General features: G+C 40.8%; 1 protein-coding gene across 2 annotated transcripts in view; it reads left to right on the top strand.

Annotated features, from left to right (window-relative positions):
* LOC144678667 (mitochondrial glutathione transporter SLC25A40-like) overlaps positions 1–21,153 on the top strand; it is a 61,672-nt gene that overhangs the window by 27,986 nt on the left and 12,533 nt on the right. For both annotated transcript variants that reach the window (XM_078538441.1, XM_078538442.1), the window contains 2 exons: positions 13,280–13,404; positions 20,508–20,681. In XM_078538441.1, the coding sequence (XP_078394567.1) occupies positions 13,280–13,404; positions 20,508–20,681 (299 nt within the window). The remainder of the gene's footprint in view (positions 1–13,279; positions 13,405–20,507; positions 20,682–21,153) is intronic.

The following is a 21,153-nucleotide window of genomic DNA, read 5'->3' on the forward strand; positions in this document are numbered from 1 at the left end:
TCTTGCCAGCAATGTCCACATCCCATGAAAGAATATTAAGAAAAAAATACTCTTTTCCTCCCTCGGTTGGAAGCTGAGCTGTCACATTGGAGTGATGATGAATTCCATCATCTATGCCTGCCTTTGACAAATGGTGTCTCCCAAGATTTGGAAAATGGTCCACGTTTTCCAGGATCTTGCTGTTGATCTTAATCGATGTGGGGAGGTGTTGTGCTGTGGAAACTGTAGCGAAAGGCCTGTCTTCTCATATGCTTTGGAGCAGGTGTTAACAATGAACTTGAGCTCCATTTCTGAGTGAACACACTCGCACGTGTTATCTGCACACAGGAGCTCAGAGACTGAAGTTGGAGTGATTTTAATTTGGGATTATTTTGGGAAGTTAGTAATAGACTTTAAGAGCACAGAGTTGGGCTAGTGGAAAGGGAGGATATATGGCAGGTAAAAATCAACACACACAAGTGTGAGACCAGACATTTTGGTGGGCAGAATGTGGAGAATACAAGCTAAGTGGTATAATTCTAGAGCAAGAACAGAGACCTGGCAACATTACAGATTAACAAAGCAGCTAATAAAACGATCCTGGGCAATATAAACAGAGATATGGTAGGAATTAAATGCCTCCCCCTCCCGGAGGCGAGTTCAGAGGCGGGGGCGTGGGGGCCATGATTGGGTGGGTGGGAGACTTATGAGGTGGAAATCTTGCTGTCTTTCTTCTGAAGAAGTCTGGGACGGGAAGGCTTGCAGGCAGTCTTCCTGCTTGGAGCCAATTGAGGCCCTTAAGGGCCTCATTCTGCCGTCACTGGTATTCAACTGCAGAGTCTCAATCTTGGAGAGTTTTGAGGAGAGGTCCCTCAATTCTCATGCATTCTGTGCCTGAGTGAAGAACCCGACATCAGAAAGTGGGAAGTTTCCCATAGGAAACCACCCTCTGTCCTTGTTGTCAACCCCCACCCACCCCCAGGTCAGCGCCCCCCCTCCCTGAAAACCTATCTTGCCCAACTTAGCTGACTGTAGAGGATCCATTGCCAATCCTCTGCGTAGGCCCCAGTGTAATACCGGCAGTTGCCACCGCTCCCAGTGGCACTGCCAGTACTGCAGAGCTACTGACCTCTTATTGTCCAGCAGCTCTCAGAAGAAGGATATCTACCCTACTGCAGCCTTAATTCAGTTGGAGGCCTGATTTTGCACTAAAAAAGCATCATGCCTCCTGTGGAAAGATGACATGGGGCTCCCATCGGTTCTCCAACCAATGGGCAGGACCCTGTCACCAAAACTAAATTCCGCCCATTGTGTACAAAAGCCAGAAAGTTTTGGTATATTTGCATAAAACACTAGTTCAACATCAGCTGGAGTATTGTGTCCAATTCTAGACACCATACTGTAGGATGGATGTGAAGGCACACAGAATAGATTTACGAGAATGGTTCCAGGGATGACTGATTACAGTTACTTAGACTGGGGAAGGTGGGGTTTTTGTTCTTAGAGCAGAGTAGGCTAGGAGGAAATTTAATCAAATTGTTTAAGATCGTGAAGGATTTACATAGAGAAATTGTTTCCAGTGGCTGGAGGTTTGGTGACCAGATGTTAACAGACTTAAGGAGATTGGCAAAAGGACCATTATTTTATGCAGTAAGTGTTCAGATTTGGAATGCATTGCCTGATAGTGTGGTGAAGCTGAAGTAATAATAGCTTTCAAAAGGGGATTGGATAAATACTTGAAGGGGAAAAAAATCAGGAACATAGCGAAAGAGAGGGAAGATCATGACTAACTAGATTGCCTTTCAAAACTGCCAAAGCAGACCGAATGGGCTGAATGTGCCCTTCTGTGCTATGCTATACCATGATTCTATGAAGGCAAATGCTTGAGAAAGCAGTTTTATTTGACTTCGGTTGTTGGTAGTTTTGTTGCAGTTCAATCAAAGATAAGCTTGCTGTATCTTGGATCAGTTTAATTATGTACTGGTGTTCAAAGCTGCTGCCTTAATCGGTCTTAAGACATTGGCATTAGCTTTGTGTTCTCTCATAATCTTTGTATATCCAGCATTAGATCTGGCAAAAATAATCTTATTGATTATTTCTCCAAGGTGTACCTGATCCTTGGCGAAAAGTGTCTGTCTTAACTTCTACCTATCCAATCTCTTCTTTATAGTATTCATAAAATTGTCTGTTGCCTTAAAGACAAAGTTATTTTTGGTTGGTGTTTCTCTTCTGATTCTAATTTTTATTACTTTAACAGAGAACCTATTTCTGTTACTTTCTGTTCAGCCATTTTTATCTCTACCATACCTGTTCATTCTCTCTCTCGGCTCCAGTAAGACTGCTGATTCTAATTAATATTTCTGCCATCATCTTCAATGTCACCCTATTTACACTTCACCTGGGTTGTTTTTTTTAAATTTCTCCTTTGCCTATCTTTCTTTCTCTTAAAAACTTAACCTGTATTCATTCTATCTCTTTAAAAAAAAAGAGAATCCTCATGCCTCTTAAATTGCACATTAACATCTTTTCGTAAAGTCTTAGGGTCTGGCTTAATTCATGATTATGGCTAATCCTGGTGCTTATGTTGCATACTTCAGAAATTCCACTCTTTATAACTGCATTAGACGTCTCCAAAACCTTTCACAGAGATTGAAACTGTGCATTCTAAGCTACCGTTACATTGTTTCCCATTAAAGTTATGATAATAGCTAGTTTCCTCCCAAGTAGGTCCACCTAGGCTGTAATTGATGAATCGTCTCAAGAGTCTTTTTCCTATTTAACTCTTAGCGTTTCCCAGGAATCTGCCTTTGGAGAAATGGCATCTCTTATATCAGATGATTGTGCCAGGCAGATCAAATCCACGTGGGAAACTTGATAACACAGTCACAATGGTTTTGCAATTTATATTTATTTCGAGATGCATGCCCTAAATTCAGTAGTAAAAAGCCCATCAAGACTTTAGCGATTTTTTTTTTAGAAAACTAAATTAAACATTTATTAACAAAAGAAAAGATTTTAAGCACATACATAGGTCTACAAATTACTACTATAATAACTCCTAGAACCCCTAATTAATCTGGCTTCCAATTACACCTCTGTTAAGGCAACAATGAGGAAAAAAAAGATTTTAAACAGATGCCAGCAAGTAACCACAATACTCTAGATGATAGAATTCATAATGGCTTTTCCCATCTTCGGTTTCTGTAAACAGCAGGCTTAATACTGGAGGCTTTTCACACTTCTGATAGATCTTATAATGACTTCCCTCTCACATAGCCTCATCCTCCTTTCTCCCTTTTAATGTAAATCTTATTGTTCCCATATATCTTTGGAACTTTACCTTTCTCATAATATAAATCATTTCATGGTACTCATATTATCAGTAACCTTTGGGAAGATAAACACACTGCTTGGCCTAGCTTCTCTGGCTCAGTGTAACATCTTACATCTCTTTGAAATTCAAATTATCCTGATTTATCTAAAAATGCAAATTCTGATCACCTCACATTCTAAGACTTCAGCCATGTTTACGTATTTAGCATTTCAATCCTAGCTTTTGATGAGTCAAAGCCTCCAGACCAGCTGTTCCCAATTCAGTTAAATCCCATACACTCACACACACACACACACACAATCCAAACCCCACTTTTAACCTACTTTTACAATAAATCACAATATTATGAGAATTATTATACTTTCGTGACATATCACAGTAGTGACTACAGTTCATAAGTACATTATTCTCTTTTAAGTACTGAAAAGTGTTATATAAATCCAAGCATTTTTATTCTTGTACTTCAGCAACAGGATCTTCATGTTTCTGTCCTTTCTTCATCTATTAATATTTTTGGCTGCCTTCTCTGAACACGAATAATACTCCCCAAATGTCCTCCATTGTCAAAGAAACAATCCTTTTAACTCTAATCATTCCTCAAAAATTGTACAGCCTAGGAATTGTATCTAGGCTGGGGCTTATTGCTCACACCCGCCATAGGCTCTCAAATTCCTCAAGCCATCCCTGGTCTGTGTTTCTACCCTTTTTGCCTATTTTAAAAATTTGTTTATGGGATGTGGGTGTCACTGACTAGGCCAGCATTTATTGTCTGTCCCTGAATGCCCCTGATAAGGTGGTGGTGAGCTGCCTTCATGAACCACTGCAGTCTATTTTGGTGTAGGTCCATTCCTTTTAGACTTTTTAGTGGTTTGATACAACTGAGTGGCTTGCTAGGCCATTTCAGAGGGCAGTTAAGAGTCAACCACATTGCTTTGGGTCTGCTTACCTCAGAGCTGCTGTGGCACTAGTGGCCTGCTCTCACTTCAGTCTTTGACAAAAGGTTTTTCCTGGCACACTCCTTGATGCTAATGACACCTGAGGCTAAATATTGGGGTATCCTTGAACCTCTTCAATGATTCTGGCACAGTGATTACACCCTCATCTCCCGCTGTATGCCCAGACATAGACATCCCTGAACTTCTGGGCCTAAATTTCTAGAAAGTCTACTAGGTGACACATCTCTCTCTCTTCATGCTGTTACTTAATTATAAATAGGTAGTAAAATCTACCCCACATTCTCCCTTCCTCCTGATCTGCTTTTAGTCACAAACCACCAACCCACAGAACTGACTAATCAAGTCACACAATCTATTTTCCACAGTCTACAAATCTGAAACCAGCAAACTAACCAATCCATTTTCCCAACGTTTTTAAAGATTTCTTTTGGCCATCACATTGTTTGGTCAGCTAACCAACTATATTTATGTTTTCTTAAAAACGGTTTGTTAACCAATTGATAAATAATTTTAAATTAATTCCGTTCCTTTGGTAATCCATCCAATAAGTTTTGCCTTCCAAGTTTTGCAGCTTTCCTGGCACATTGTTCAGAAATGCAGCTGCACGTGCTCTGTTGCCCATTCTGATCCACTGAGAGAAAGGTAATAGTTGTTCATGTTTATAATGCAATCATAATTTGCTCCTATGCAGCTAGTTACTCCATTTATAGATACTGTGTCTGCCCACCATGGTTTTCAGCATCTTCTGTGGCTCAAGTTCTGCAGGCTCATCCCAGAGCTCCTTAAACTGGTAGTATCAACCTCTAACTGCTGCCAAATACTAGACATTCCCAGTATTCTCAAGTGCTCCTTTTCCCCACCTTTCCAATAGTTCTTCCACATTCAAGTCTGCCACCTTCCCTCTTCTTACTTTGTGGTAGCAGAACTTGTATCCCAGCCTCTTCTACCCCACTTCTGTTCTGCATCCTACCTTCACTGTATGCATCAATCCCTAGTACACCACCCATGCTTCCTTCCAGCCAATGCAGTTCCCAACCTCTCAGTTACTTGGGTAAATTCCACTGCCTTCCAGTTAAGTTGGTCTCTGCATGATCCTGGTAACCACCTCGACTCCAATGGTTCTCACATAAGTCCTTTTCGTTTTCTTGGCCTGGCGGACAAAATGCTTTATTTTCTGTGCATTCTAAAAATCAACCTAAACAACTTGCAGCATTTCAAATTCATAGGTATAAAAGTAAATAAAACTTTACTGTGCTTTTCCTTTAATCATGTTCTGATGACTTCAGCAACTATTTACTCTTTGAAAATGTGTTGTACAATCAGCTATTTATAGCTTTGTTCTTTCAGTTTTTTAGATTCTCTACAACCAGTTTAAATCATTAACAATTATTTTAATGATTTCAGATTTAAAAGTCAGCAGTGAATTGTGAAATATAAAATTACATCTTTGTATTAATGACTAATAATTTGATTTTTATTGTTTAAAATGAAATGTGGTATTTAATAAAGTGGATTTTTAAAGGTAATTTTAATTCACTAATATGTTTTGTGGAATGTGCCTGGCACATTCAGTTGATAATTTCTGGTCCCAAAAATATATGAAATTTAAGTTGCTTTGACTTTAGAGGAATGTCTTTTGCCATTTTAATATATTTGCTATGTTTCTTAAGTACTTGCAATAAATTGCACTGTTAGCAGATAGTTTTTATTTATGATTAGGTGTTCTACCTATTCCTCAAAATCAATTAGGTCCTTGAAACATTGAGGTCAGCTGTTCTTTATTTTATTAAGCATACACTATGTGCAATAGTACTTCACCATACACAAAATATGATAATTACAACCCCATCTAATGTTGGGAGAGTTCTGAGCTCAATATTCAGGTTAGTGAAACCCTCAAACCTCAATTTCGTTGTTATGATTTGTCACTTACATGCTTTTTTCTTTCTTCTTCTACGTGACTATCAGCATGTCTCTACATTACTTTGTTACATTAAAATGTGATAATTCCATATAAGGAGTAACTAATCACCTTGACAGAGAATTTGAATCTGACACTCAATAAGGTTTGCAACTTAAATTTTGTTGAACGCATTAAAATATTGACACAAAATAGGTAGGACTTTTGCAGTCATGGAGACTCCTCAGACCTTCAAAAATGATAGGTAGGACTCAAATTCAGACATCCTGTCCCCACTTCCAACAGATACCATTTTCGCTGGTAGGGGAAGGGGATGAGGCATGACTCACATGAGAGAAACCCGCACTCGGCAGGCCATTTGGATTCAGTGCTGAGTTCAAATAGACCCCATTTTCATTGTAGCAAGGGCCTATTCCATAGTGTGGAGTCACACATTTATGGAAGAGACATAAAGGTTCAAGAAGAGCAGATAAAGTCTGTGGAACTGTCAAGCTATATAGTTATGTAAATTCCCAGCCCTGTCTTTAAAAAAAGGCCTGCCGTGCCAGTGAAAGTTGGAAAAAATCAGTTCTAGCAGTTACAAAATAGCTGACATTAATTGCCATTAGGGCTATCATTATTAATGCTCGGCTACTTTCCACAATTATCCCAGTGAGGGCTTGTAAGTTTACAGGTTTGATTTACAGCGCAGACGATATTAAAGGATTAGCTGTCTTTGTTGTGGGGTTATGAATACAAGTCTGTTTTTATAAGAGATTAAATACATGAGACTTTTAAAGTTTGATTGCGTTTTCATGAATGTGTTTTTTATTTAATTATAGTAAAGGCTGTAATTGATATTTGGACCTATTTTTTATTTCATCTCAACAGGCTCCTGAGGTCTGCCCATGGTGGATACTGTCAGGGATGGGCGGGGGCATGAGTTGATATGGATGGGGAATGGGTTGGGGGGTGATGTTTTGAGATCAAGGGGATCTAATATTTAACAAAACAACTGGGACAAAGTCTCAAAGAACTGAGGTGGGCCTTTTAAACAGCCCACCTCGGTATTCAGCAGCCCCTCTGTTTTACACTTGGGGGCTACAGGCCCAACTCCGTGCCACACCCAACCCCCTCCCCCAAACTCGCAGAGTGAAACTGAGTTCTGATAGGGCACTATTTCCTGGTATACGCTATTGGCCTAGGAGTGAAAATCCAGTCCAACGTCTCTAAGTAATAGGCACACAGAAAAATAAACAGCATTGACAACAACAATAACATATATTCATATTGCTCCTTTAACATAATGAAATGTTCCAAGGTGATTCACAGGAACCTTATAAACAAAGTATGACACTAAGCCGCGTAAAGAGATATTGGGCTAGATTTTCATCCTCAAGACGGGTAGAAGTAGTCGGGGAAAATACCTGGCTCGGCCCACCTGTCTTGGTAGAAAATGCCCACAAGGACGGGAATTGCATTGTGGGGGAGCAGGTGAGGACTGTAGTTGCACCTGCTGACCTGGGAAAAAATTTGGAGTTAGCCGCAGGGGCTGCCTGGTGGGGAGGTGGTCTTTTAAAAGGCTTGCCTTGGCGCTGTGGGACTTGGTCCCAATTATGATAAAACCAGAAAGACCCTCCAGCCTTCATACCCTCTCTCCCCGCACAAGCTCCCCATCCATGCCACCTCAAGCCCTATGCCAAGCTATGCTGCCCAAACAATCCCTATGGCACCTCATGACCCCCATGCCAAGGTACGCCCCCCCAAACAAACCCTATGGCCACTCACGCCCCCCACCCATCCCCAGAATGTATAATGAGGCTTGGCAGAGGGCCAAGAAATCTATTAGACTGTTGAAACACCTGAGCCCCAGGGAAAAACATTACACGATTGACAGTTCTGGGTCTCTGATCTATGCTGTCAATTTCACAATGTTGATTTACACAAGATGGAGGTTTTATGTGGTTGCAATTTCTGCTATTGATACTTTAAAGGGTCTGGATGATTGACACCTTTATTGGGATGTAGTAAAAAGTTTTTTTTAAAGAAAGTGGAAAGTTATGAAGAAATGACTTTTTAAAGCTCTTTTTTTTACACATCCTACTTTCCACTAAGGTTCATTGGTTCTCTACAGTGTATAGTGAGTGAATGGACATGGAAGTGCCATAGCTTCATGCATGAGGGGCCATAGGTGTTGTTTGGGGGGGCATACCATGGCATGAGGGACCGTGGGGGGAGTGGGGCCCAGACCAAAATCAGGACCCACCCTCCCCTCACCATTTTTAAAGGTCCCTCGAGTCATCCTGATTTGTCAAAAAGCCAGCCCATTAGGTCAGATGTCTAAAGGCTTGTCCAAAGAGAAGAGAGGCAGAGAGCTGTAGAAAGGGAATTCCAGAGCTTGGAGCCTGGGCAACTGAAGGCACAGCCACGCGCCAAGTTGTGGATGACCTTATGTTTAGGGAGTGTTAATGTGGAAGATCACCTGAAGTGCACTGTAATAGTTGACTCTAGAGGAAATGAAGCCATGGATAAGAGTGTCACCAGTGGATGAAGTAAGACAGGGACTAAGTCAGATGATGCTACGGAGGTGGAAATAGGCAGTCTTAGAGACAGTGAGAATGAGGTCGGAAGCTCATCTAGGATCAAATGTGACACATGGTTCTGAACAGACTGGCTTAATCACAGACTGCTGCCAGGGAGAGACATGGAGTCTATAGTTAGGGAACAGAGTTTGGAGTGAGGACTGAAACAATGGCTTCAGTCTTCCCAGGATTCAATTGGAGAAAATTTCTGCTCATCCAGTACTGGATTTTGGATGACCAGTCTGATAATATAGCCGGATTGGAGGGATTCAAACATGGGTCTGGATTTTTCCTATGGTGGGTGGGCTGGGCGGGCGCAGAGCCAATCGCTGCCTGCGATCGGCTGCGCGCCGCCATATTACACAGGCGGACCAATTAAGGCCTGCCCAACATAAAGCGCAGCTGGTAGTACTCAGCGCTGCCTGTGCGGTCGGGGGGAGGAGGGAGAGTCGGGGCCTGCGCTCTTTCGTGCATGCGTGCGAAAGAGCGCAGCAATCTCCCTGAGGCAGCTCTGTGCCTCAGGGAGATTGAATAGACAATTAAAAAGTTCAATAAATGATGTAAAGATTTATTCAAACATGTCCCCTCATGTGACAGTGTTTGTTAAGGTGGGAAAATTAATGATTTTAAAAAAGCTTCAGGAAACCTCATCCCGCCCGTGGATGAGGTTTCCTGAAAAACGTGAAGGCCGCTTGGGCTTTTCGGCTGCCCACCAACCTTAAGGTTGAACAGGCAGCGTTCTTAACTACTGTAATTGCTTTCTTAATTGCCTTAATAGGCCATTGACATTTTGGCAGATGCGCAGCCGACTTCAGCGCGCGCCCACCAAGTGAAATATCGCGATGACGTCAGGACGCACGCCCAACGTCATCACACGTCATTTTACGCGTCGGCGTGTCGGGCCCGTTCCCACACGCCTACCGGAAGATTCTGCCCATGGAGTTCCACTAAAGATGGGAACAGGTTTGGGAGGTGACAACATATTCAAGGACTTTGGAGAGGAAAGAGAGGTTGGAGATGAGACAGTAGTTTGCAAGGATGGAAGAGGGCAAGTGTTGATTTTTTTGGGGGAGACGGGGTGATGACAGCAGATTTAAAGGAGAGACAGGTAACCTGAAGACCGAACTGTTTAAAATATCAGCTAACATGGGGGCCGTGGGGATGTTGGGTGATTAGCAGTTTAATGGAAATAGGGTTGAGGGAACAGGACGTGGGTCTCATGGACAAGATGAACTCAGAGAGGGCATATGGGGAGATAGGAGAAAAAGTAGAGAAAGTTGCGAGTTCAGGGCTAGGGCAAAGAGGAGCATTAAAGATAGTTTGACCAGGCAAGCTAGTGGAAGGGAGAGATGTGGCAGAGGCAGCTGATCAGATTGTTTCAATTTCAATGACAAAGAAGTCTATAAGCTCTTCGCATTTGTTGGAGGTGAGGGTAGAGGGGACATGGGAGGGAGATTTAGGAAGAAGGTCTGCAGTTGAGCAAAGAAGCTGGGTTATCTTTGCATTAGTGGGCAGTTTTAGCAGATGAGAGTAGGACCCGGTTGCCCTCTGAGTAGAGAGGTAACCTTCATTAATCTTTTCAATCCTGGTTCTCTCTACAAATTGTGAAGGAAAGCTCAAGATTTTTATAGGCCCCAGTCATACACACTGTCCTTGATGAATCACTTTGGCATGCAAAATGTTATTGTGAATTATACCCCCAGAAGTGAGGTGGATTCTATAAAACTTTCAGATATCTAATCTGTTTACCATTAAGAACACAACTTATCATTTTGGCCCATTGTTCAATTCCTTTTATCAAGACTATCTTGTTTCACAGTAAACAAGCACAAGCTGCTTGGCAGTACATTAAATAGCACAGCTTTTCTAGCTACAGTAAAAATCTATAAGTAAGAAGAAAGCAAAAAACTTCATCATGAGAATAATCCTAATCCTAAAGTGCCACCATTTAAGAGTGAAGAAATCACTTTTTGATCCTTCACTTATGATTCAACAAACTCCACCATTTTTAATGTTCGTTCTGGAGTTTTAAACTTCTCTGTAATCTACAAACCTGCCAAACACTAATCAGCAATGCTACAATTGCTACCATGTGAGGAACACATGAGACAACAACCTCACCCAAGGTGATTCTCCTGCTTTGGATGCGTTTTGCCAACAAGAATGAGCTCCTAATACCTGTATCCCCCTTTATATCATTTATTATGTAGCAAATTGTAAATAATCATCTTTTTAAATTTACTGACTTAATTGTTTAAATACAAAGGATTGTTTTATGGCTGAAATTTATAACCATCCATAAGGCTTCAGTCTAGCGGGTAACCTTTTAATTTTAGCCCAAATAGATACCAGTGTCTTATCCCCAAATTCAGTCATATTGTGCAGTTGGATGATTCTCCATGGTGAAGCCACTTTCCGACTGTGAACTCTGCAATACATCACAGCCACGTTGCAGGCACCACTTATCCAGGAAAGCAATAGGTACCTGGTGCAATGCAGACTCAGTCGTTCCCTAGTATCCTTGTATTTATCATTTTTCAACAAGTATATTGGTTCCACTTTAAATACTCCCACCAGTTTATTTATCGGGAGGTAGCAATAGTATTGTTGCTGTCACAGGAATACCTCCTACTTCTGTTTTCTTATCCACATTAATTTCCAGTTACATTAAGTTTCACCAAGTAAAACTGTCTTTAATTATGTATAATTCACTGATTTGATTCTAAGCTCCTAATAAAAATGTCTTTTACATGGATGTTCTGTACTTGTGTCATAGGAACATAGCAGTAACATAGAAATATAGAAAATAGGAGCAGGAGTAAGTCATTCGACCTTTTGAGCCTGCTCCGCCATTCAATATGATCTTGGTTGATCCTCTATCTCAACGCCATATTTCCGTTATCTCCCCATACCCCTTGACACCTTTAGAGTCTAGAACTCTATCTATTTCCTTCTTAAATTCAGTGACTTGGCCTCCACAGCCCTATGGTGGAGAATTCTACAGGTTCACCACCCTCTGAGTGAATAAGTTTCTCCTCATCTCAGTCCTAAATGGCTTCCCTGTATCCTGAAATTGTGAACCCTTGTTCTAGACCCCCCCACCCCCAGCGAGAAGAAACATCAACTTTGCATCCAGTCTGTCCAGCCCTGTCAGAATTTTATATGTTTCAATGAGGTCCCCTCTCATTCTTCTAAACGCCAGTGAATACCAGCCTAGTCGGCCCAATTTCTCCTCATATGACAATCCTGTCATGCCAGGAATCAATCAGCCTGGTGAACCTTCGCTGCACTTCCTCTTTGGCATGTATATCCTTTCTTAGGTAAGGAGACCAAAACTGCGCATAACAACTCCAAGTATGGTCTCACCAAGCAGAAGTAGGCCATTCGGCCTGTCGAGTCTGCTCTGCCATTAAGTACGATCATGGCTGATCATCCACTTAAATGCCTTTTCCCTACACTATCCCTATATTCCTTTACAGCATTGATATTTAGAAATATGTCAATCTCTACTCTAAATATACTTGATGACTGAGCTTTCACAGCCCTCTGGGTTAGAGAATTCCAAAGATTCACAATCCTCTGAGTAAAACAATTTCTCCTCACCTCGGTCCTAAGTGGCTTCCCTGTTATTTTAAAATCATGTCCCCTGGCTCTAGACTCCCCAACCAGGGGAAACATCTTGCCTGCATCTACCCTGTCTATCTCTTTAAGTATTTTGTAGGCTTCAATGAGATCACCTGTCATTCTTTGAAACTCTAGAGAATACAGGCTCAGTTTCCCTAATCTTTCTTCATAGGACACTCCCGCCATCCCAGGAACAAGTTTGGTGAACCTTCGTTGCACTCCCCCGATGACAATAATATCCTTTCTAAGATAAGGGGACAAAAACTATACACAGTACTCCAGTTGCAGTCTAACCAAGGTTCTATACAATTGAAGCAAGACTTTGCTACTCCTGTACTCCCATTCTCTTGCGATAAAGGCTTACATTGCATTAGCCTTCCTAATTGTTTGTTGCACCGGCATGTTATCCTATCCTGTCTATAGATCCATGGTAGGATGATTGATATAAGTGAAAATAACTCATCCTTCAAACATCTTTGTTGATGTCGCTTTTAATGCGGCTAAAGTTAAAGGCATATTTTACCTGTTTTCCCATTCAGGGTTACCAGTCTTGCGGGTAGATCCCACAAATCTCTTTTTCTTTAATGCATTGGGAGAGAACCTTTCTGTCTGTGATGTGCTGTGGTGTTCTTTCCAGCTGTTGACTCCTATTAGCATCTCCCATTTAGCAGGTGGTTACTTCTATATTCAAATATGACAGCATTGTATGGGTCAGTATCCGTACAAAAATTTTAGTGGTTATTACCTTGGAAATGTTGTTCCCTTATAGTTATTTTAAGATACCGTACTTCTATATTTAACAAAAGTTAAAAGTTATATAAATAATAATGAATAGCAATATTACATTAGCACACTTAAAATCAGCCTAATTAATTCTTTTTTACAATATGTAATTATCTTACAGAATAATGGCAGTGCCTGCAACAGTTATTTATTTCACTTGTTATGATCAATTACGGGCCTTTTTGAAGTACCAGCTAGAATGTGATGGCATCTATATTCCATTGATAGCCGGAGCTTCAGCTCGTGGTAAGTTTTAATTCTGAGTGTTACTGAACTTTTGTTAACCTCCATCAGTGTTCTACTAAAGATAACAGGGAAATGATTGGCATAGGTCTGAATCTAGCATTGCGTTTGGTATCCACATTGCTCTATAAATTAACTGGCGTTAGGATTACTTTTGCTGGGACAGAACAAATTTTCACTCCTCGCATGATACCTGACAGGAGTGCTCAACTAGTGCCAGACATTTCCTTGACCAGAAGTGGACATGATTTATGTACTTTTTTCTTGTCAGGAATGTCATGGGGTAGAAATCTATTCATAACGCTTGGCCAATATTAACTGGATGCATAGTGTGACTTCTGTTGCAAAATAGGTAGGCTCAAGGCATGACTGACATTCGGTATCTGGCCTCATTAAGTCCAGACAGCTACAGATGCCTACTCTGTCAACAGGTCACTTGCAGTGAAGCACAGATGAATTTCAGGTTGTTTTTAAGTGGCAAGTCCCCAGGTGGGTCTTGATTGAAAGCAATCAATAGGGGAACTCCTACTTCTTTTGGCTCCACATTCAATAAGTTTTATGAGGTTTGAAACTGACCTAGTCTTTGGCAGCCTCCAGCTGTGCCTTTTAAGACTACTGCAGAACTGAAGAAACTGATCAGAGTTCATGGTACAAGCTCTGCCTATTCCTTTTGACCAATTTGTGAAAGATATTTTGAGATGGGTATTAGGCCTCTTATTAGCATCATTCAAGGGTCATGGCACTTATTTTATGCTGACAGCAGGAAAGCCTCTAGAGTGCCTGAAATAATGAGGCATCGTGCACGTTTCTGGTGCTGTTCTGGTGCAGGAGGTTAGCCTTCTAAATTGAACCTCCATGCTGTAGTTTTACATTCAGAAAACTGGTGCAACAAGGTCCAATTTAACCCATGTATTTACAAACGGAGGCTACCCATTATGCCTTTACCACCTTATCTGCAGCAAACACAAAGTTCAAGAAGGCAGATCACCACCACTTTTTCAAGGGCAATTAGAGTTGGGCAATAAATGGTGGCCTAGCCAGCGATGCCCACATACCGTGAATGAATAAATAGAAAAACTGCTGATGTGGTGGACCTCAACATGGAGATTGTAAGCTCAGCTGAAGCAAGATAAATACTATTCTGTAAACGTATAACCTGAGAAATGGAATACAAAATTCTCTCCTGTGACTTTTGAAAGATTTATGAAAGCTCTCTCTTCTAATGGCTCAGTGATTAAATGCAAAATATGCTGCAGCAATGTTCTAAATGAATCAGCAGGTTGCAGATTCAATGCCTCAGGCTGAATTTTCATAAAGGGATGGGAAAACGCAAGGTGAGCCCTTTTGCAGCTTCCGAATTGTAAGCCCACCTTCAAACACCATTCCTCCCATATTTTTCACTGTTAAGAGATGTGGGCAGGAAGGGGTCAGATTTTGCAAGCCACTATGCAGTATGGAAGAAGTATGGGCTGGTTAGAAGGCTCTCCTCAGTTCTCATAGACAGCAGCCTAGTTCTCAACATTGTTCTTATGCTCCCTAAACCACATTCCCCACCCCCCCACCCCCACCCCCAATACCGCCTCATATTCCCTATGCCCCTCAGGTATTCTCCATAGCCACTCGTCCAGACTTCAAAACTACTTTGAAATGGAGATTAAAACAGTGTTATGACCACAGCCGATCTAAATTGCTGCGTAAGCCAAATCCCAGAGGGAAACCTGGCTTACGGGCTATACCCTTTTTTTTTGTTCTGAAAACAAAAAGAAGATGTACCGATCTCAGCAGTAAGAGGTCCAGTAACACTTTTGGGGATTTTTTAAAACTAAAAGTAAAAGTTTTATTAATTAACAAGAAAAGAAAACTTAAGTACACAAGATTACATTTGCACAATTAATGTTAGTCTTACAAACATTCCCCCAAAAAAGACTTTCTACTTGGTCAGACCCACAAATAAACACCTTATAGGCACACTCCCTTGTAGATGTGTAATTATAAAAGATCCAGTAATATTACCCAAAGCAAACTGCTGTAGCTTCAATAAAGGCATACCACATGATCTGTAGCTTGCTTCCACTCTGCTGTGGGAAGCCAAGCTTCAGAATATAACTGCTTTTTGCAGCCCAAGACTTTTCTGGCTTGACTGGATGGCTGGTTCAATAGCATCTCCTCCCAGCCCAGCCCAGATCAGCTCCAGATGCTACCTCAAACAGATATATCTCCAGCTCAACAGTAACCCTAACATACCTTTTTTCCCCTTTCATCTTAGGTTCCACTATTTCTACACCTCTTTGAAACTCAAACCCTTCCAAATATAAAATCTTTCACGTTTCCATCTTGTCTTTGCTTTGGGTCGATAAAATATAATATCCCCCCCCCATCTATTTACCTATGGAACTCCTGCAAGATGCAAATATGATTCGTCATCTCTGACTCCCCTTTGAAATTCAAACAAACTCTCAACTTATAGAAAAATGCAAATGTGAGATCTAACCTATTTACTTACACCTCAACGTAACACCTCTATCCTTTTCATGTTTTAAATCCCCCTGCTCCCAGACAACATGTCTCGTCTTAGTCTCTGCCCAGCTTAATTAAATCATACACCCACACAGGTGCACACAACCATTTCCACAGAATAACATAATATTCCCCAAAAATAAAAAATTCTTACAACAGTGAACTTCTTAAAAAAAAACTAATAGTGCTGTCATTCAAACACACTTCATACTGCAAAGAAACACTCATTCAAAAATTCTAAATCCCCTCAAGTGGTCAATCTGTTGGAAAAGCAAACAAATACTTATTTGCTTACAACATCAAATACAGATAGCCCTTTAATAAACACTTAAAACTGGCAATCAAATTGGGAACACAGCCCCTTGCTAAGGTAAGTGATTCAAAAGCTTTTGGAACTCAGTCAAGAATTCATAATGGGCTCAGCTGTCAAAATAAACCCTTGAAAATCTAAACAATGGAGTCTATTGAAAGCGCAAAAGACAGATGGCTTTGTCTTTTTAAGCTACGCTAGATGTCCTGTCAATAAAAGCAGTGCAGGGGCAGTTGGTTTTTTCTTCCTCTAAGTTAAAGCTGCTGAAAGTTTCTTTTCTATTTAAAAGACCCCTGGGCATTTAAATCACTTCAGATTATTCTACCAGGGATCCCAAAACCCGTGTTTTCTTCAGTTTTGAATGCATAAGAGTATTTTTTTCTCAGGGAAAAGTGCTCTAAGACATTTCAACATTTAAATAATGCTGGCCAACTTACCATTTCAGGACAGAGCCCTATGATGAATCACTGTGGGGGTTTTTTTATTCATTCATGGGATGTGGGCTTTGCTGGATGGGCCAGCGTTTATTGCCCATCCCTAGATCACCTTGAGGAGATGGTGGCGAGCTGCCTTCTTCTACTGCTGCAGTCCATGTGGTGTAGGTACACCCACAGTGTTGATGGAAGGGAGTTCCAGGATTTTGACCCAGCGACAGTGAGGGAACAGCAATATATTTCCAAGTCAAGATGGTGAGTGACTTGGGGAACTTCCAGGTGGTGGTATTCCCATGTATGTGCTGCACTTGTCCTAGATGTTAGTAGTCATGAGTTTGGAAGGTGCTGTCAAAGGAGCCTTGGCGAATTCCTGCAGTGCACCTTGTAGATGGTACACACTATTGCTACTGTGCGTTGGTGGTGGAGGAAGTGAATGTTTATGGATGTGGTGCCAGTCAAGCAGGCTGCTTTGTCCTGGATGGTTAAAGCACATCTACATAACAATACAGCATCTAAGGGTGACATTTGAAATTATTCAAACTTTTATCACTTACCCATGTTCCTGAATCCTCAGCAGTGATCACAAACAATCCAAAACCCACACCAGCACAGGAAAATAGCAGGGGAAAGAAAATTCAAGTTTTCTATAGGGCTCACAATGGTGACCCTGACCTCAGAAGAGGTGCATGTGGAATCATAACCCAAGGCCTTCCCAACCCACAAAAAGGCTATACAAAAATAGTGCAGATTGGTAAAGGAGAGGAAATTTGTTTTTGTTGTCAAAAACTTCAAGATTTCAGGTTTCCCAACCCCATTCCTTCCTCCATTGGGAGACGAAAGTCTGGCCTGAACTCAAGTGACGAAAGTACTCTTTGCTTGGAGAGAGAAAATGAGCTAAGGATTCTAGCTGCTGACTTGATCTCTCCCACTCCCATAAAGATTGATTCAGACTTAACATTATACCTTCTACAAGTTGTCTGTTGATCTTCACAACTTGGTTCACACACAAAGAATAGAAATTTGAACAAATATTTTCCTAGCCTAGAGCTGGTAAGCTATATTGGGATACTTGTTTGCTGTATATTCCAACCCTACGAGCTCCACCACGTGGAAGGACAAGGGCAGGCAGACACATGTGAACATTACCTGCTGCAAGTTTCCTTCCAAGCCACACACTAACCTAACTTGGGACTATTTCACCGTTCCTTCACTGTCACAGGGTCAAAAACCTGCAACTCCCTTCCTAATAGCATTGTGGGTTTACCTACACCAGATGGAATGCAGCGATTTAAGAAGGTAGCTCACCACCATCTTCTCAAGGGCAGTTGGGGATTGGCAACTTGCTAACAACACTCAGACCCCATGAAAACAACAAAGAAAGAATCTTATATGCATTATTGTAGTCTGTCCCTAGATACGGACATGTTATAACTGTCAGAGGGCTGCCAGTAGTCCAACTGATGTTCAGAATTTACTCTGTAATATTTTGGCGTTTTATCAAGATGTTATGGCCTGCAATTACAAATCATACCATAGTGTATTGGTAAGGACAGTTGGTAGGCAATTAATAATTAACTTTGTTAATGTGTGTCTATTGCTGTTTTTAAAAGAAGTAAAGCAAGGAGTATGTGTATATCAGCTCATTTAAATGACATTCAATTAACCCAATGACAAAAATATGATTTCTTGGAAATATGATATTCCTGCCTAATACTGTATGCTTGAGAAAGTGAAATCTGGAGGGACAGTAGTCCCTAGGCTGTTCTTTCTTATTCCCATGTTGATGGCTGGAACATTGTTTGCACCAAGCCATTTATTAGTAGTTCTCCAAACGGTTGGTGTGCGATCTGGAGAGACCAGGATTTAGCTTCAAAGAAGTGAAGTGGACGATGGACTATGAAAATGCCACAGGGTGGCAGTATTAACAAAATTTGGTCATCAACTTGCGTGCAGATGTAAAATGGGTAGTCAGTAAATGGGCTATTACGCATTTTGGTCTATCTCACAAAGTTGAGATCTGCCCCCCCCACCCAAAGTTGAGAAATTAATGTTGTCTACTTTTCTATAAAAGGTTTTAGAAGTTATTTAATGGTTATTGGGAGTATTCGTGTCTTAGTAGACCTTCCTAGCAGGAATTTGATTTTTTTTACTGTAGAGGCCTGGCTATAACATTAACCATGATTTTAATAAAAACAGTACTATGATGCCAGTGGAAACCAATAACATCAAAGAACCAAGGTTTCCAAACAAACCCAAGGAAGAAACTGATGGAGAAGATTTCACTTTGTTTTTATTGTTACTTTTACAATCAAACCAAATTCAGCTTAAATTAAATTTGAACTAACAGGCAAATTGTATTCAATAGAAGCTATAAATAGTTGATACAACAAAGATAAGTTATCTGGGTATTTCCCCATCACTTATGGCACCATGGGCAGTTCCCAAAGTCCCTCACAACTCTACCTTCCTCCAGTGGAGTAGTTGGTTACTGTAAATATTAAATATTTTTTCCACTGGTTTTAATGTGAATCAGTGAGTTAAATCAAACTCTATTCTCAAAACATAAACTCTCAGATATTAGGTAAGTATACAGAGTTGTAACTATAAATGCACATTACATCAGTTCAGCTGTGACCCAATATCAAAACTACTGAAAAAAGCAAATGCGACATTAAAGGAATGAGACAGTAAAGTCACTGCAGATACCAGCAACATAGTACATATGTTAGAAACAGCGTTATTTTAAAAATTGCTTTTGCCTACTCTGCTGTTCATCACCAGGATTTGATCATCAAGTAGACAACAACATTACTCCATCTGAGTTCCACAGATAAGATTATCACACTTCTGCAGAACATCCTTCACTTGGTTCAAGACAGTCCTAAAGGCATAGCTTCCCCAGAGTCACCCACATCCAACCACTCAATAATACCTTAGAACACGATATGGTTGGCTCTGGTTTTAAAAAAAAAACACCCGGCTCCTCAGTGTAGCTGGACTACTCACACAGCTAGTCGCAGCCTCTGTGTTGTTCTGACCACTGGTTCAAATTTGACCACCTAACCTAGTGTTTGCTTTTTTTTCCAATCTGCTTCTGTTTCCTTAGCAACCTAAGCCAGAGGCTGATTTCTTAGAAGTCTGATGTACAAGCCAGGAAACCCAGTGAACCTACCACCACCCCCCCATCCCGCCCCACTTCCTGCTTCCCCTCCCCCAGCCTGGGGAAAGACACATATAAGCTTTGAAACTGTTTCATCATAACAAGGTGAAGGTTGTTAATCCTAACTAATGCATCAAAAGCTTCTGTTGCTCTTATAAAGTATATATTTCAGCTGACATAACTACAATGTTCCAAACTTGAAGTTATTGGACCATTTTAAATTGCAATGTGATTTTGCTGCTGAATTCAGGTGCCTGTCGTATTTGATCTGTATTCACTTCAATGAGGAATAGTATTTTTAATAATGCTGTTTCTAACATATATACTATGTTGCTGATATCTGCCATAATTTCACTGTCTCATTCAGTTATGTTTATTTACTTTTTTTGATAGTTTTGATATTGGGGGACACAGCTGAACTGATGAAATGTGTGTTTATAGCTACAACAATTCTGTATACATAGTAATGTTGCATAATATCTGAGAGTTTGTTTTGACAAGTAAATGGGTATGATTTAACTCAGATTCACACAAAAAACTGTGGAGAGAAAATATTTAATATTTACAGTATTATAATCAAAACCTTGGAATTGAAAAAGATTTGAAATGGTTCTGAGACACTATTAGTTTTGTATAGCATGTAGACTTCATTTTCATAACCTTTCAGTGTTTTCTTGTGTTTTAGTGGGTGCAGTTACTGTCATAAGCCCCTTGGAACTAATCAGAACAAAGAGTCAGTCTCGTAGGCTGACATATAACGAGCTGGGTAGCGTTGTTCGGATTGCAGTAGCACAAGATGGCTGGCTGTCCCTCTGGAGGGGCTGGGGTCCCACAGTGCTCAGAGATGTGCCATTCTCAGGTTAGTCTGGTGAAAGGTGTGTATGCGCGTACGTAACATTTTTTTTAAAAATGTGTTCGGAGCATTACTATTTCAGGGGAAATCTGTGTGTAATGAAATAATTCCACGCTTTAGAGATTTTCTTTCCTTAATAACTTTAGTTAAATCATTAAATTTCTTTCCTTATATTGCAGCCATGTTCCTGATGCTCCTGGCATTGACTCAACAGCCTCCATTGCCTGTTCCAAGTCCTCCAGTGCAGCATCAGAGAACTTTGGTGTCTGCTTGCTTGTTCCCTCCTTCAGCCATTTCCTTCCTAGCTGTCTTAGGTAGTGCTCTTGACTCCTCTAACCCAATAGGTACATAATCAATGAATAACATGAGCTCGCTGGCTGCACAGGCAAAATAAGGGTCGTCACTCTATTTTTTCATGTGTTCATTTTCAAGTCTGATATGATTTCTAGGCCACACTCTCTGAAATTCTGACTTAGTG

Source organism: Cetorhinus maximus, chromosome 3 (assembly GCF_964194155.1).
Source record: "Cetorhinus maximus chromosome 3, sCetMax3.hap1.1, whole genome shotgun sequence".
In the NCBI taxonomy this organism is placed as follows: Eukaryota; Metazoa; Chordata; class Chondrichthyes; order Lamniformes; family Cetorhinidae; genus Cetorhinus; species Cetorhinus maximus.